Source organism: Puntigrus tetrazona, chromosome 20 (genome assembly GCF_018831695.1).
Source record: "Puntigrus tetrazona isolate hp1 chromosome 20, ASM1883169v1, whole genome shotgun sequence".
NCBI classification, from domain to species: Eukaryota; Metazoa; Chordata; class Actinopteri; order Cypriniformes; family Cyprinidae; genus Puntigrus; species Puntigrus tetrazona.
This window is the reverse complement of record NC_056718.1, coordinates 24,994,847-25,012,615: the sequence shown is the minus strand read 5'-3', so window position 1 is coordinate 25,012,615 and position 17,769 is coordinate 24,994,847. Positions and strand designations below refer to the sequence as shown.

At 37.2% G+C, this 17,769-nt stretch overlaps 3 protein-coding genes across 4 annotated transcripts in view; all 3 read right to left on the bottom strand.

The window, feature by feature from the left end:
- pycr3 (pyrroline-5-carboxylate reductase 3) overlaps window positions 1-1,283 on the bottom strand; it is a 7,217-nt gene extending 5,934 nt beyond the window's left edge. Inside the window, exons 1-4 of the mRNA XM_043220205.1 lie at window positions 1,151-1,283; window positions 991-1,069; window positions 630-694; window positions 1-102 (exon numbers count right to left, since the gene is read on the bottom strand). The exon at window positions 1-102 is cut by the window's left edge and continues 78 nt beyond it. Coding sequence (XP_043076140.1) covers window positions 1-102; window positions 630-694; window positions 991-1,069; window positions 1,151-1,204 — 300 coding nt within the window. The 5' untranslated portion in view covers window positions 1,205-1,283. The remainder of the gene's footprint in view (window positions 103-629; window positions 695-990; window positions 1,070-1,150) is intronic.
- A 907-nt stretch (window positions 1,284-2,190) lies between these two features.
- On the bottom strand, window positions 2,191-7,679 carry LOC122325237 (GDP-L-fucose synthase-like). The gene is made up of 10 exons (XM_043220204.1): window positions 7,533-7,679; window positions 6,886-7,034; window positions 6,553-6,667; window positions 6,340-6,468; window positions 5,315-5,388; window positions 3,312-3,445; window positions 3,095-3,226; window positions 2,904-2,983; window positions 2,418-2,517; window positions 2,191-2,331 (listed from the first exon to the last, which is right to left on the bottom strand). Exons 2-10 carry the CDS (start codon window positions 7,032-7,034, stop codon window positions 2,276-2,278), a joined length of 969 nt encoding a protein of 322 aa, XP_043076139.1. The 5' UTR covers window positions 7,533-7,679; the 3' UTR covers window positions 2,191-2,275.
- Window positions 7,680-9,776: 2,097 nt separating this feature from the next.
- Window positions 9,777-17,667, bottom strand: LOC122325236 (GDP-L-fucose synthase-like). 2 transcript variants are annotated; one of them, XM_043220203.1, is made up of 10 exons: window positions 17,529-17,667; window positions 14,723-14,871; window positions 14,175-14,289; window positions 13,958-14,086; window positions 12,946-13,019; window positions 10,972-11,105; window positions 10,755-10,886; window positions 10,582-10,661; window positions 10,306-10,405; window positions 9,777-10,201 (listed from the first exon to the last, which is right to left on the bottom strand). In XM_043220203.1, exons 2-10 carry the CDS (start codon window positions 14,869-14,871, stop codon window positions 10,146-10,148), a joined length of 969 nt encoding a protein of 322 aa, XP_043076138.1. In that variant the 5' UTR covers window positions 17,529-17,667; the 3' UTR covers window positions 9,777-10,145. The 2 variants fall into 2 exon arrangements, with proteins under 2 accessions (XP_043076138.1, XP_043076137.1); XM_043220202.1 differs by lacking the exon at window positions 17,529-17,667 and adding an exon at window positions 16,254-16,370.
- Between the last annotated feature and the right edge of the window lie 102 nt (window positions 17,668-17,769).

Below are 17,769 nucleotides of genomic sequence, written 5' to 3'. Positions count from 1 at the left end.
GTTCAGGACCGTTGGGACGAGGTGAGGTTTGACAGCCAAGAAGACCAACCGAGAACGATCAACCACCTCGGCATTCGAGTGAGTGACCGAAACGCCTCTCTCCTGTCAGAACATTCACAGAAACCGGTCACAGACATGACGAGTTAAGCTGTCCGCCATCTACTCCAGATCTCACGCTGGGAATAAAGGAGAGACACCGTCACCACAAATGCATCGCATTGCTAGCTTCTTAAAAGTATTCAGGTGTGCACCATCTACTTAAAAAGCATATTCTTTATTCCATAAAGAAACATTAGGGCCACATTTCACCCCAAAATCAAGACAAAAAAAGCTCATTAAAGTTACTTTCTGTACTCCAGCGGTGGAAATCAAGCCATTAAGACGCAATTATTTATTATTATTACATTTTGGCTTTAACAAAAGTTTTGAACTATGTAATTTCATACATCTTATCACCTTGTTTTGTTAAAGTATCCTAAAAAGTCAATGAATATATGCATTTATGATTTTGTTTATTACATTATGCAAAATTATAACATTACGACAACCATAATGATCATAAACTATTAAAATATTAACATATTTATGGAAATGCACACTTCAGTTGCTAATAAAGTCACATGTCGTACCTGAAAGCGAGGAAGGTTGTTCATGGAAGGAGCGCTAATAGTTATATTACTTGGTGGAACCTTCTCTGTAACACAAAAACGGTACAACAAGTCAGTAAAGAGCAAAGAAACTGATATTATTACTGCAATTTTCATGCCTCAATTTGTTTTAATAAAAGTCAACTCTTTAAGATTAACTACACTACTTAATACTGATTTCAGTGCCTGCATATTCTGCAGTACTTTATGAAAAATATTCCAATATATAGGTCATATTTATCACTTGACGGGATGTTGAATGCTCCCAGAATCCACACTGACGTCATGCACATTTAGAGTGACGTAATCGCGAGCGCACGCAATAATAATAATAATAATGCACCTGACGCGATGATGCCCTGCGCTATACCAAACGCCATGTTCCCGGCTCCGATGAACCCGATCTTCAGCCGAGACACATCCTGAACTCAAAGCAAACATTGCTTCACGTTAGAGAAGACGTTTAGTGCGCAGGAAACACAGAGTTAGCAGGGGATACTCACAGGCTGAAGCGCTGGTGGGTCGCTGGCTTTGACTGAACTCTCGGAGAGACTCATTGCTTGCTTAATGAAGCTCCAGCAGCTCCGTATGGTTAAAGATCAGCGTCCTGCCGCGTGGAGAACGCGTTCTTCTTTACTTAGATGAAGGAAATTACAAACAGATAGACTGACACCTGCTGGACTGGATTCATGGATTCCTAAACATCATACATAAATTACAAAAAACTAATAAAATAAAACAGTTTGCTTAAGATTAGTTGATAATGCTAGCTTTGTAATGTAACTGAAGCAATGTTAAAAGAAATGAAAATCTGTCGATTTGGTTCCAATATATTCTTATAACAATCATTCCCAGATACTGGTGTACTTGCCGACTTATGAAGGCTTATTCTAAAAGGCCATTTTGAATGCCATTAATTCTTAAACGCAGAAATGAAAAGAAAAAGCAGGTCTTGTCCAACTGTTGACTGGCAATGCTCATTTAAAGAAGTGGTGGGTGTCAAAAAACCACTGGTTTTATTCATGCTTCATATTCTGTCAATGAAGAGACTGAAATAGCGCCACCTCTTGGACTAAACCAATGGATTTGACAGTGCGTTGTAGAAAAAAAATACAAAATTTATTAAAAAATACATACACACATTAAAAAAAAACAACAACAAAACATATCTTATAGCAGCCTAATGTTCAAAATTTAAAGTTAAGCTTCTTACCTCAAAGTTTAAATTGACAAAACATTAACTTAACTTAAATTGGTCACATGTTGCTAAAAAGAACATTATTTTGTGTGTTTGGTGTAATGCAATGTGCTCAAACAGATTAAGGTGTAAAAAGCATTGTTTTCCACAAACTGTACATTTTTGCTTCTCTTCGAAGCATCGCTTTGGGTCGATTTGTACAGAGATCATCGTTCTGAAAAACCGAGGCGTGCTCTGATCGGCCAGCTGTCCCTTGCACTGGGATTGGCTGATCTGAACAAAATATTAAATAAAAACAAATGTGTGAAAAACTTATTTAAAAATGTCCAAAAATTGTTACATTAAATAAAAGAAAAATATTGTTTAGAATAATTGATCAGTCAGGCTTTTGTTGTTCAAACTCCCCACAGCCAATCAGATGTAATGATCTTTATTTACGGGCGGAGTCATAATTGGCTGCAAACCAATCACAAGTCTCCTGGACGGCTGTGGAAAAAAAGATAAACATCTATTAGACGTTTTTGTTACTAATATTGTAAAAATATAAATGCTGATTCTGTTTTGCTGATCACCTTGTCTGAACGGCGTGAACTTGAAGTCTGGCCGGTATTTGCGTAGTTTGGCGTTACTGGCGGTTTTCTTGATCTGGCCGTCTGATTTACTAGTATCATACTGAGAGAACTTAGTTAAGGTTCAGGTTCAGTCTGTGTGAACGAATGCTTAGTTAGTTCATTCTGTCATGGACTATTTTTATGGTGCTTATGGTGCTATTCATAGCAACTTATCGCTAATCTACAAGATATCTTATCTGTGCTCCACAGAAGAAAGATTGCTGTTTCACGCCATATACAGTGCTCCATATATACTCCATATGCAGTGATTTTTTGGATGTCGGAGTTGTGGTAAACACTTGCGGACTGCAAACGCGTTCTGTGTGGAAGCATAATGAGTCCGTGCTGCTTCTTCACTGCATATGTAATGCACACAGATTGCAGAGTGTGTGTGAAACAGGCATTAAGCCAGACATAATTCCAGACAGTATATGTGTGAAAGGATACAATCACTTCCCCTTTGAACCCAAATGCTTCAACCACAGCGTCCACAGTGTCTTTTACAGTTAGCTCATCCTCCTCCCCAACTAGACAGAAAGAAACAAAGAAAAAGAGAAACACGATCTTGATATTTGATCAAGCGATGAGCTGTGATGAAGCAGGACCAACACATGTGATATCAAACCCAGCTGGAGTACCTGACAGAATGATGGGCTCCACCTCGTCATACTCCCTCAGAACCCACAGAAACAGACGAGCTAGATCCAGAGAATAGATGAACTGCCGCAGAGCCCGACCTGTACCCCAGACCTCCAGAGGTTTACCTTCCTCTACGACACAAACACACATCATTTACCCTGTGAGCAGAACTTTAATGAGACTCTAGTTCTTCAAAGAAAGTTAAACGCGTCTCACTCTTTGCCAGGTACGTCTTGTGGATCAACCCCGGCATCACGTGACCGTCCTCAATGTTGTAGTTGTCATGGGGTCCGAACATGTTGGTGGGGATGACGGCTGTGTATTTCAAACCGTACTGCTGATATAACGCCCTAATGGACAAACAGAATTAACATACAGTAACATGTTGAAACCCTATCGTAACCCGAATAAATTGTGTTCGGAGTCTTACAAAGTCCACCGAGAACTTAATTCAACTTATGCCTGCCCTTAGGACCATTACGTTTTCTACTCCATGTTGTTGAAACATAATTATTTAAACTGTAGCTGTAATAAAACATGGTTCATGACAAAACTAACTGAAATTTAATGAATATGTAATATATGTGCATTTAGCAATAAACTCCTTTCTTAATTTTGCTTAAACTTATAGATCAGTGCACACTGAATTTGCTGAGGTAAAAGTAGTTGCATACTATATATTATTAAAAGTTGCATACTATATACTGTATTAAATAAAAGTAACTGCAAAGGAATTGATTTGTAAATCCATTTCATTATCACCAAATTCAGCATTCTTTTAATTTGCTCTGATGACCATATCATAATTACTGTGCTAACACCTTGTAAAAAACATTCTCTTCCTTGTGAATTGGGGGGTTTCATAGAGCTACAAACAGTCTCACCTGACCTTTTCAAACTCATTAGATGCTATGTTTAGGCATTTATATTGTGATAGTTTGAGTTCAAGGGTGTGAACAGCTCTAAGTAGAACGATTAGACAGTTCTCTAAACATTGTTACTAGTAAGAACTGAACTGTAGAGCTCTCTAATTTAATTCTTACTAGTAACTTATTTTACTTATCTTATTGACACTGGTGACGAGTTGTTCCTTGCACATTATTTTCGTTTTGATTGATGGGTGATCACAAGGATTATTGGAGAACAAAGATCAAATTTCATCATTTTCATATTAGTTTACTTTTTTTTCAACATTTAGAATAATCTTTTTAATTCCACAAGTTATTTCTGTTTAGACTGTTTAGACCACCACCATGAGCGAAGTTCAAGTGAAATTCTTCCTTTTTAATCTTGTGCACGATAAATGATTTAACGCATTAGAACTGAATTTATAGATCAGAGAATTTTAAATTGAAAATATTAGTGGGAAAATGCCCTCTACAAAAGTAAAAATAATGCTGTCCTTCCAAGCAAGATATTGTCATGTTGAATGGTACGATATATTTTAATAATCCAGGATAATATGTAATATTTTACTGCATAATTACAAGCTGTAGCCTACAAACATTTTATATTGGGTCAATTACTTTCAGCAGTGTGGTGACTATAGTCTACCAAGCGCCACTATTAACATTGCTTATCCCATAAACACAGTTCACATCTGCAGTAATAATTAACTAACAGATATGAATCCTAAAAACCAATAATGTCCAAGCAAATCACTTTACAGCTACCTCGGACTAGGCGTACGATTTAGTGTAAAACGTAACACTACGGAGAGATGATGCAACGGGTATAAAATCTACGCACGACTTAAAGCACATTTTACATCCAGTCTAGTCTTATGATCGGGCTTACATCTAGCTGGTGCAACTGGTCACAAATGTTAAAAACAATTATACCACAGTTCATTGTGCATTGACAGAAACATTTAGGCACTGTGGGGCAAATTTAAATGGCAAACACGGGTGGGAAAGATTTAGATAGTTATGAATATATTGTTTTAAATCACTCAGGACAAACTGGATGGCTCATCAGACAAAGCTGTTGTTTAAACAGGTTGCGTGAATGTCCAATGTGAAACCTAGAAACCAAATACCCAGTATCATGGTCTGGCGCCCCCAGGCCAAATGTCAAGCTACACCCATGCAGACAAAACCCAAATGGTTCTAAAAGTAACTAAGCTAAATTTCGTCATAGAAATGCAATCTGGACACGTTTTCATGAAACAGAGCCAAGGACAGTTCTTAACCAGTGAACTTTTGGCGCCGAGAACTAACCTGTTGTGGACGTCAATCATGCGTTTGGAGTAGGCATAACCATAATTAGACTCATGGGGGACACCGTTGTGCATCTGACACACACAGAGACACAGAAAGAATTGTACAAAATTGCAATCAGACATTCACTAATTTAAATTTCTAACATCATGCTTTTTTAATCACTGTATCAATGAGGTCTAATTTTTGACGACCGGTTTTTCTGTTGTTCAGAAATGATTGTATCCAGGGCTTGAGGTTAGGTCATCAAGTTACTAGGTACTTTTATAACGAGCATTTTCACTGCCCACCATCTTGTAGCTAAATTATGTTTTATATTATTAAAGTTAAAATACTGTGTAAAAATATTGTTGTATGTCCTGCAATTTAGTAATCCTACATAGCACCTGATTCTCTTTGCTGATCTTATACCAGCAAATCTCAATTGAATTCCATTTTTAAGAGCTGCATAAATAAAGTTAATACCGTATAATTAGGGTAGGGCAATGTCCTGCAGAGTTCAGCTCCAACGTGAACCAGCTAATCGAGGTCTTTCTAGGACTCTGCAGGACAGTGACCCTTCTGGAGTTTGGACATTCATTTTCGGCCATTAGCTGGCACTTTTGGAACAGCAGAAATAATATATGAGATGAATTGAAAAAGCTATAGATACTTTTCTAAAGACAGTCGGTTCTCCTCAGTGGTATAGTAATATAAAAACACTCACATTGTGTTTTGAAATCATAGCCTTTTGAAGTTTAATCCAGCCATATTGCGATTCATGTCTTTTTATCCCCAAATTTAATACCTCTTGAAATTATAATAAAGATTTTTTACCGATTTAAGACTTTTTATGGGCTTAAGTTTGACTAAGCCCATAAACCACAACTATTAAATTGCATTAAGCTGTTTCAGCGGTTGTTAATGTCAAGCTTGGATTGTGTTTGACTAGACAGGACAAAATGAGATTGATATAAGCCTGTTAAAGAAACATATATAGAATCTTTTAAGAGAACATATAGAAAATGTCAGTGTGAGCACTTTACCACAGTCTCATCTATAGGGTAGGTGGTTTTATCTGGAAAAACACACGTAGACAGACAGGAAACGACCTTCACCACCCCGAATTCCTGAGACATGTTCAGCACGTTGTCATTGATGTGCACATTATTCCTCTGAAAACAACAAACCAACACAGCTAATGTACAATCATTCAACAGTAATATTTCCAAACTTATGATACTTATGTTAATAATTACCCAGAAGTCCAGGTTCTGTCTCATGTTTTTATAGAGTCCGCCCACCATGGCGGCCAAATGAATAACGTGTGTTGGACGATGTCTCTCAAACGCTGCTCTCGTCTCTTCAGCGCTCCTAAAGCAGCGTGTGTACATATATATCATGCATGTGACACAACTGGAAACTATATTATATAGACATATATAAGTTCTATTGAACTGCAATGCTAAAGCAATTAAAAAGAAAATTAAAAAATATTTTATAATCCTGAGAAAAGGTTTTATAACATGCACTCATTGAATACAAAGTACATGTTATATATGCAATGATGTTATAATTTATACTTTTCTTACACAAGATTGGCATCTTTGGATGACAAGAATATCCATGTTTCTCCTTCTTTTCCTCCACCCTCCTCTCTCACCACCCGCTCTATCGCTCGCCCCACCAGCCCACTGCCGCCCGTCACCAACACACGCATCGGCCCGACTGACTTCTCCATCTGAAGGGGTTTGATAAAAACATACATGTAATAAAAAGAAGTATACTATAGTAAATAATCAAGTATTTATAGGAGGAGTATTTTTTTTCTAATTGTAATGGTATCGATGCATCAGGTTTCACTTAGTAGTAGCACAGCAGTATTTTTAAAAATCGTTGTTTTCTCAGAACAAGCTATCAGTACCAGCTCTTTTTTTCTCTTCCTGCCTATACAGCTCACAATGAACTACATACAAATGAAACTGGTATCAGCCAGTTTTACCACAGACACGTTCTGTCAACATAGAAACACTTCACCTTCATCTTCATCAGTCAAAGCATGTGAACATCAGAAAAGGCACCATGCACACAACACAATCACAGTGCAAACTCACTTTATAAGCTATTTTTGAGCTCAAATTGGTTCAAAACGATTTCTGATTTCTGAATCAAGAAAATGTTCTCAGCAGGTTGTGTATTAGTTTGGTTAAAATGTTTAAGAAACTGACAAAACCGTTACCTCCTCTCTGGTGTTTCTATAGTGCAGTCAGATGTTTCCTTGTTTTCACTCTCGCATTCTGTAAAAAAGGGAAGGACAGGCAGTACTAAATCGAGGCCCTCAGCTTACTGCTTGTAAAAAGGCATATGACAAATGCTGACGTCAAGATCAAATTTGAATTTACGGAAAAGCTCAAGATGTCTTTCATGACATTTCATAGGTTGTCATAAGAAGGGGTTGGACAGCACAGGATGTAAAATGCTTAACTTGTAGTTTGCAAGCACTCGAGAGACATGCATCCGCTGGTAACACTTATTATCAGGTAACTGTGTTACACAAGGATTTGTGGTATCAGTTGACAGTTTTGCAGTTTTTGTCAGTTGACAGTTTTGCAATTTTAGGTTTTCTAAGCAGAAAAAAGGAAAGTTTAGTTTATGATTTTAAGATTTTTATAACAACATATAGAACAAAATATATAATATGTATATTATATATATCTATCTATATATATATATATATATATAGATATATAGATATATATATATATATATATATATATATATATATATATATATATATATATATATATATATATATATATATATATATATATATATGGAACTGCTTAAACAATTAGGTTTTGAAGAAAAGGACATTTTAACATTTTTAGTTTAAGCGTATTATCTTTTTTACCCAGCAACAGTGATTTCTGTTGAGAGCTTGAGAAAGTTCTCAAACCCAGAAGTCCTCAAAATCTCTAAAACAGTATCAGGCTTTGCAACCCTTTAAAAAAGTAAAAAATTAAACGCCAAAATTAAACAGATTTGGACAAAACCATGTTCATTGCATATTTAAGAAAAAAGCATTGTATATGTTTTATTTAGTCTAACTTTGGAAAAATACAATCCATGCAGATCCTTGGCTCGCTGACATTCAGGGCCTGGTAGCATAAAAACCAATCAACTGCAAGACTGGATACTAATATTTGAGTAGATGCCATTCCTTCAATGATGTAACAAGTGCACTGGATGTTATGAGAAATGTTCTTAGTTCTGGTTGACCTAATTAATGCACCTAAACAAACCTTTAAGGGTTTTAAATTATAGAAGTGCGTAAGTTAGTGTTACGTGTAAGCCAGGTTAAAGAGTTTTTAATATAGATTTAAATTGACAGAGTGTGTCTGCCTCCCGAACAGTGTTAAGTAGATTTGTCCACAGTTTAATATTTTAGGTATTATTATTCTAGGATCATAGTGGATGTGAAGGAAATATTATATATTTACTTATATGAGCTCAAATACTAATCATCCAAATTACCAGTCACCCAGTTTTTTTTACATCAACTGCTTGTTTTGCAAACTGGTATGTTTCATTGGGCCACAAAGAAATATAGAGCTTATTAGCATAACAGTGAAAGCTAACGCCATGTTTCACCAAGTGTGAAAAGTAATGGCCCTGGTACGAAGCCTTGATGATGATTAGATAAGTATGATTTGAACCACACTGATGCACTTTCTCTAATGTCAACATAATTTTCTAGTCTTTTCAAAAGAATGATGTGAAGAATTTTACCCACCAATACTAAAATAGTAAAACCTATTTGGTCCTAATGATTTAGCCTGTTTTGCAGATCCCATTTATCCAGTGTCCACGTGGTATCAAAAGTTCACATTTCAATTTTGCACATATTCTGTGAGCCACAAGGCAGTATTCAGGAAATGAAGTGATAGTTAAAAAAAAAAAAAAAAAAAAAAAAAAAAGAAAAACACTGCAGGGTTTATTGAATAGCCAGTTTCAATACTTTCAATAAGTGTTAAGCTCAAAATTCAACAAAATGCTAATATACCCAAACAGAGTCAATGGAAAATTACTAATTTATAATAAATCATTACACTCTGATTAAATTATAAATTATTAAATGATTCTAAATGAATTACAAAAACAGAAAATCGTTCTCATGATGGTTTAAGACGCACATTAAAAAAAAAAAAAAATTTTAGAGCTTCTTGCTTTTTCTTTATTTAGATTTGTATATCACACTTATCTTTACGATTGTGTTTTGAGTAAACCTCAATATAAACTTTTAATGATAGAAATGAAAAAAAAAAATCACATTATGTGGGAACTCAAAAAAAAAAAAAATAAATAAATAAATAATAATAATAATATATATATATATATATATATATATATATATATATATATATATATATATATATATATATATATTTTAAAACTTCATATAGAAAAAGCACATTAAGCATCATTATTTTAAATAGGAGTGTATTGTAAAAACGTACAGTAGCTACAGGTCATTAGAAAAACCCAGAAAATACCCTGATTGACACACCAACAAAAACAGAAGAAAATGCACATCAGTCACAGTACAGCGGACAAATAAGATGCTTAAAGTTTTTAAACTGGTTTACATGCTTTTAATATGCTTAGACAAATCATGTGCAAATTTACTGCTGAATATTTTCTCCTTAAAAACTGACGTGTACCAAAAACATGATTTCAAAACACTGTTTCCCATTTTACAAACATGTAACCAACCCAAGGGTTGTAGGAAGTGTTTGATCAGTAGTGGTTTCATTTTCCAGCACTGAACAGTGTTCAAATGATGCGAAGATCTTCATTTACGGGCGATGTCGTAATTGGCTGCAAACCAATCACACGTCTCCTTGACGGCTGAAAAAGAAGGAAAAACAGAGGTTTAAATCTTAATTGAAAAAAAGACTACTTTTAGTAGTGTTTTGGGTCACTATTATTAAAAACATGGCATAAATGATCACCTTTCTTGAACGGCGTGAACTTGAAGTCTGGCAGGTATTTGCGTAGTTTGGCGTTATTGGCAGTTTTCTTGATCTGGCCGTCTGATTTACTAGTATCATACTAAGAGAGCTTAGTTAAGGTTCATCTGCAAGTTCGTGTGAACAAGAGCTTTGAAGTTTAGTTCATTCATGGACTACTTTTCTCAACAATTCTTTCTTAGAATTGCTCAAGGAGGAAATTCTCATCAACCTAACTGTAAAAATAACTACAGACACTATTTGTGTTTGAAAGGATACAATCACTTCCCCTGTGAATTCAAATGCTTCAACCACAGCGTCCACAGCATCCTTTATAGTTAGCTCATCCTCCTCCCCAACTAGACAGAAACAAAGAAAAATTATTGCGATATTTAATCAAGCGATGAGCTGTGATGAAGCAGAACCAACACAAGTGATATCAAACCCAGTACCTGACAGAATAATGGGCTCCACCTCGCCATACTCCCTCAGAACCCACAGAAACAGACGAGCTAGATCCAGAGAATAGATGAACTGCCGCAGAGCCCGACCTGAACCCCAGACCTCCAGAGGTTTACCTTCCTCTACGACACAAACACACATCATTTACCCTGTGAGCAGAACTTTAATGAGACTCTAGTTCTTCCAAGAAAGTTAAACGCGTCTCACTCTTTGCCAGGTACGTCTTGTGGATCAACCCCGGCATCACGTGACCGTCCTCAATGTTGTAGTTGTCATGGGGTCCGAACATGTTGGTGGGGATGACGGCTGTGTATTTCAAACCGTACTGCTGATATAACGCCCTAATGGACAAACACACACAAGACAAAGGTAAACAAGGTATTTATATATCTCTAGCGTGTCAATGTTTTTAATCATTTTTATTATTTATACTGTACATTTTTATGGTTTAATTTATTAGCAACTAACAAACCCCCTGCAGTTCATACATTATGCTCAGGAATCCCTGTTGTAATCATTTTTAAGGCATTTTATGATGTTGACTGAGTGCGTTTTCTTTGACTTTCTTATATCAACATTTTGCGATAGTTCACCCAAAAATTTATTACTTCAGAACACAAATGAAGACATCTCAGATTCCACCAGAAAGCTCTCTTACCCTCCATAGAAAGTAATGATATTACCATGATCAACACTCCCACTACTGCACAGAAATGTAGCAAGGACATTGGTAAAACTAACTTACATTTACAAAAGTAATCTCAAAGTATTCAGATTACCTAAACCTTTGTTACCTAAACAAAGTAACCTTGATTATGTTACAATTCATCATCACATAACCAGACCAGTTTGTAAGTAATCTACCCAGCTCTGGAAAACAAAAGGTTTTTGTGAATTTTTAATGAATGATTTATTTACGCGTCAACTGCAAACAATGCTATTTAACTTGCAATTAGGTAATAGACCTGAAGTCATAAATATGTAAAAATCATTTATAAAAAAATCATTTTCTAAATTCCTAAATGAAATACTACAAACGCCATTATTTTGTCTGAAAGAGAAAAAAGGCCAAAAATCGGAGCCGCAAATATATGCCTAAATTCAAAACAAAAATTCAACTGAGATCTGTTAAAAGAATAATTCACCCGAAAATAATATTTTGAAGATTTTTTGCCACCATTGACTTCCATAGTAGGTCACATAGATTTATTCTTGATTCAAATGAGCCCAAACATAACACCGTCAGGAAAACAAGACATCCAGTACAGTGTTTTGTTTTGTTTTTCAAAGGAATTTGAAAGCATTGGGAAGAGTCTACCAATAAAAACTGTATTTTAGGTATGATGGGCAGGGATGATGAGTAAAGACCAATCAGTGACTGTTTTACAGCGTGAGCATGCTTGGATTGATCTTTTAGATTGACAGCTCTTGCATTTATCATTCACAATGCAATTGATGCACACCACTGGAAGACCAGCACTCATCCACCAGGAACATACACTTTACATAAATACACTGGGTGTTAAAAACAACTCACTAATATACAGCTACATGAACCAGAACTTCTGGATAAATACTGGTGTTCAAGGTCAAGATGCACGGATTCCAGTTAAACACATTTAATGTTTGCACAGTCTAATAAAAGTAAAAACTAGCCTGTGAAATCTGGGATTTTTATTAACTAGCAAGTTCATCATATTTAGTAGAATAACTAGAGTAAATTACATTGGATCACTCGAACCTGAGCAGGTGAGCAGGTAACCATTAACAAAGCTTACAAACCGTTTAAAACATCATCATACAACAAAATGACGGTTAGGCTTTTCAAGCAGGTGTCAAACTATATTTACATAGTCAATATCTCTCTCTCTCTCTCTCTCTCTCTCTCACACACACACACACTTGTCCCTCACTGTTTAGCAAAGCTATCACACCTACTTATGTGCAAGATCAAGACAAGTCTATGTAAATGTATAACGTGAAACCCAGAAACCTGAATACCCAGTATCACTGTTGGGCACCAACAGCCACGTCAAACTACACCCATGCAGACAATAGCATGACGAAAGTTTTCTTTCAAAATGTAATCTGGACATGTTTTCATGAGAATAGCCCGAAAAGACCAAACAAAAAACCAGCTCATAATCAGTGAACTTTGACACCCAAGAGAACAGAACTGACCTGTTGTGGACGTCAATCATGCGTTTGGCGTAGGCATAACCATAATTAGACTCATGAGGAGCACCGTTGTGCATCTGACACACAGAAAAAGAAAAACACAAGAGTTTAAGCTCATGAAACAAAAATCTCTATTAGTTGCAGTTTTTAATTCTTCACTCTGTTTAGGGGTGATTGTGTCTGATTTCCTCATAACCTCACCATGATGGGGCGGGACAGGACATGTTTGTGAACAGCATTTTTGGCATGTTAATGTGGGTGGTCATGTATCCTAATGTTCTTAAACGTATCGCAAAGCTTCTGACATTTGTACAACTTACTTTCAATTAAATTAAAGGGATACTCCCACCCAAAATGAAACTATGGTCACTGATCTCTTACCCCCATGTAGTTCCAAACCTGTAAAAGCCTTGTTTGTTCTCAAACCATTTAAGATATCTTAGATGAAAACCAGGAGGTTTGTTACTGTCCCATTGACTGCCAGGTAATGAACACCGTCAGTACGAAATACGTCAGAACACTCCATCTGCAAAGCTACGTGTGATACACGGTTTTTGTTCATATCAAAGTGTAAAGATGCACAGAAAATGTATCTTGGCTGACAAACAAGCGCAAAGTACAAGCAACAGCAACACAAAGAAACTAATTATTATATAAAGTCTTATTTTTGACGGCAGATGGAGTATTCTGACGATGAGTTTCATTCTTTTCTGGACTTTGACTGTATTCATTACCTGGCAATCAACAAGCCTCCCGGTTTTTTATCGAACCGTTTTCTGAAGAGAAACAAAGCTTTTCCGGGTTTGGAACGACATGGCGGTGAGTGATTAATGACAACATTTTCGTTTTGGCGTGGAGTATCCTTTTAAGGAAAGTTGAGATGAATGGATAGATTTTAAATAATTGAGGAAAATGACTGGTGGTGTGAGCACTTTAAGGGAACAGTAAACAGATACTCTATCAAACATCTGTCATTAAGAGTGTGTGTGTGTGTGTGTGCGTGCGTGTAATTTACCACAGTCTCATCTATAGGGTAGGTGGTTTTATCTGGAAAAACACACGTAGACAGACAGGAAACGACCTTCACCACCCCGAACTCCTGAGACATGTTCAGCACGTTGTCATTGATGTGCACATTATTCCTCTGAAAACACAAAGCCCATACAATCAATATAGAATGCAATCATTTAACAGTGATATTTCCAACCTTGTTACTTAATGTTAATAATTACCCAGAAGTCCAGGTTCTGTCTCATGTTTCTATAGAGTCCGCCCACCATGGCGGCCAAATGAATAACGTGTGTTGGACGATGTCTCTCGAAGGCTGCTCTCGTCTCTTCAGCGCTCCTAAAGCAGCGTGTGTACATATATTTATCATGCATGTGACAAACAAAAACCCTTTTGTCAGAGCTTCTTTGTCTAAATATCATTTCTGCCTGAATATTACTATCAAAGGAAGAACAGTTATGATGAGTGAAAAGAAACCCCTACAATCTTATAAAGAGCTGCAAACAATCAAATTAAAATGATGGATGAATATTAAAATATTTACATAAAGATGGTGGTGTATATAGAAACAATATTTTACATCCATTGCAAAATATACATATTTACACTGATATTTAAAATTGAGAGCTTAGTGACTCATTCTCTGCGCCTTGTGGCAGTGGGTGGAGCTATATTCATATACATATATATGAAGTGCGTGTCATGCATTTCATTTTGTGTAATATGTCTAATGGTCGTGTAATATGTGTGAAGTCTGATAAATGATTCTTACACAAGATTGGTCTCTTTGGATGACAAGAATATCCATGTTTCTCCTTCTCTTCCTCCACCCTCCTTTTTCACCACCCGCTCTATCGCTCGCCCCACCAGCCCACTGCCGCCCGTCACCAACACACGCATCGGCCCGACCGATCTGTCCATCTGAGAGAGAGAGAGAGAGAGAGAGAGAGAGACAGAGAGAGAGAGAGAGAGAGACAGAGAGAGAGAGAGAGAGAGAGAGAGAGAGAGAGAGAGAGAGAGAGAGAGAGAGACAGAGAGAGAGAGAGACAGAGAGAGAGAGAGAGAGAGAGAGAGAGAGAGAGAGAGAGAGAGAGAGAGAGAGAGACAGAGAGAGAGAGAGAGAGAGAGAGAGAGAGAGACAGAGAGAGAGACACAGAGAGAGAGACAGAGAGAGACACAGAGAGAGAGAGAGAGAGAGAGAGAGACAGAGAGAGAGACAGAGAGAGAGAGAGAGAGAGAGAGAGAGAGACAGAGAGACAGAGAGAGAGAGAGACAGAGAGAGAGAGAGAGAGACAGAGAGAGACAGAGAGAGAGAGAGAGAGAGAGAGAGAGAGAGAGAGAGAGAGAGAGAGAGAGAGAGAGAGAGAGAGAGAGAGAGAGAGAGAGAGACAGAGACAGAGAGAGAGAGAGAGAGAGAGAGAGAGAGAGAGACAGAGAGAGAGATGATCAATGGTAAAAATCAAAGCAAAAACTAACAGCCTAATATGTAAAACGTTTATAAGCCATTACTTGCAAATGCAATAATTAGATTAAGTAAATTAACAAATAAGTCAATTACAAGAAGTGGGTGAGTTTCAGGCTGCTGTCACTTTAAGATCCAATCCAGTAGTCAGAATAACTAACAAATAACTAATTCAGCAGTTCAATAAAGCTAATGGTTTAAAAAATGACAACCATTTTATAAAAGCAATAAGCTAAGTGAAACCACGGTTATTTTTGGAGAGGTAAATAAACAGAGCAACAACAATTTTACTTTTATTGATAGCAAGAAATGAAAATGTGTTGCAGTATTTTTGGTGAAATTTCACGAGGTCCATAATCGATAAAGTACACCATTGTGATGTTCGGGAACTTTTTTGGCCTCTAGTGAGTTGCATACATTCCGAAATTATGATTTTTCCAAAAACACCACAAAAGTTTGCTTTAACTTTCATGTTTTCTGATGGGAGTCTGTGAGAGGTTTATATTTTCTTTGATCAAGTCTTAAAGGAACGGTGTCTCTATGCACGTTTTGTACATTTTAAAAACAGCACAGAATTGCAAAAAGCGATGAAACTCTGCTGTACAACCGTATCCATCTAAGGCACGTTCACAGGAAAACAACAGAGCAGCGCGAGTAGACAAAAACACTGTGCCCTGCTTTCTCAGATAGGGCTTAGACTAAACAAGCGTTAGGTCACAGATCAATTAGGACATTCAGTCATTTTTAGAAATGCACCTTAGATTAAAAAAAGGAAAACAGACAAAACAAAGACACTGATGAAGTCAAGTGTGACACGACACAGCTCAATCTTATCCATTACCTCTCAAAAAGCAGCCTTTCGTTTCAGTGGTTTATAGGTGAAGCATCCAGTCCGTCCGCCGCCGCTTCTGTCTTCTTGAGTATCTCAACACCCTTTATTTCACCGAGCGAGAAAGCGCTTCAGGTGATTCATGGAGAGAGTAGGGGGAACGAATGAGAGTGGACTCGGACTGTTTTGCAAACCCGTTTGGCCAGTTTAGTGAAAAGAAAGGGCAGACTCAAATGATTAGTTCATAATTAATGGCATGGCTGGTTCGGTCGACAGAAATAGCGGGGGAAACGGACACCAGGCAAAACTTTTATTAAGTTAGAACGTATCTGATATTATTTTCACGACGACTTGTTTTTATGCTCAATGATCGCTTAGCGACACACAGAAGGCACACTTGCCACAGTAATATTGATTTACCGAGGTCACAGGTGTGCGTTTTCACACGACACCCGGTTTAATACGCACTTTTCACGGGCACGTTTCTTCATCTGTCTCGCTTTATAATAACACAGTAATTAACAAAATATAACGACATGCTCTCTAGCGCCCCCTGGGGCCACGCGCAGCTCACTCCGAAAGCCCCCGGTGAATTTCCGTTCAAAACAAATCCATGGAAATGCCATATTTGTTTTGGAAACGTACCATGGTGATCGTGCAGCACGGTACAGACACGGATTATATTATTTTGGTTATCGCGCCGCAGGAACATTTTTTGCAAAATTGCCGCATAATTTCAGCAAAAGCAGCTCTTTTTCCTCCTCGTGCTCTCTCACAATGAATACAGACAGCTGAACAGGTAAAGCGAGTTGAACAGCCGGCACACCCTGTAAGTCAACACGAGAGCACATATCGACTTCTGCATTTATGCCAAGACTAGTATTTACACTTAACGTTTCTTAATACGATTTATATGCACAGCAAGGGATATTACGTCACCAGAACTTTTTAATTCGGAGTTGTTATAACGCCTTTCTGATTTTATTGCACCACAAAGCCGCCTTTTTTACACGCAGAATTGTCACAGGGGTTGCACCAAAGGGGTCTGGTGAAAGAGAAACCAAACGTTTAGCGCGTAACGTAAAGAAAACGTTGACCTAATCGACGACTTATTAGGTTAAGGTGAATGAAAACGCGACAAATCCAGTAGTGAACTCGCTGTAAGCTCATAAAGCGAATCATAAAATATCGTACACACACACAACAGGAACCAGCGGGGTCCAAACTACCACAGCAGAAGAACACCCGTGTTTTAGATGTTAATGTTTGAAGGAACCAGTAAGTTACCTGCTCTCCAGTCTGAGGCGCGTGTGTCTATCGCTTCCTCTCGCTCTGAGAGTCGTGTAGAGATAGGGAAAACTTTTCCTTCAGGATCAGTGCTCTCAGGTGACTGGTTTATGGATGCGCACACCTACATTTCAGGTATCTTTGCATACATTTACCTGGGAGGGCAAAGGAAGTAACATCCGGGTAACATTTCACCACATCTTATTTAAAATCGAATCGAAATGAAGTAAAAAAACAAATA

Coding starts and splice junctions, on each gene's coding strand:
- LOC122325237 (XM_043220204.1), bottom strand. CDS start 7,034: ATGGAGAAGTCAGTCGGGCCGATGCGTGTGTTGGTGACGGGCGGCAGT. Junction 3,446..5,314: donor ATGATTGACGTCCACAACAG/GTTAGTTCTCGG, acceptor TTTGTCCATTAG/GGCGTTATATCAGCAGTACG. Junction 2,984..3,094: donor GGAGCCCATCATTCTGTCAG/GTACTCCAGCTG, acceptor CTTTCTGTCTAG/TTGGGGAGGAGGATGAGCTA.
- LOC122325236 (XM_043220203.1), bottom strand. CDS start 14,871: ATGGACAGATCGGTCGGGCCGATGCGTGTGTTGGTGACGGGCGGCAGT. Junction 13,020..13,957: donor ACCCTATAGATGAGACTGTG/GTAAATTACACG, acceptor TCTGTGTGTCAG/ATGCACAACGGTGCTCCTCA. Junction 10,662..10,754: donor GGAGCCCATTATTCTGTCAG/GTACTGGGTTTG, acceptor GTTTCTGTCTAG/TTGGGGAGGAGGATGAGCTA.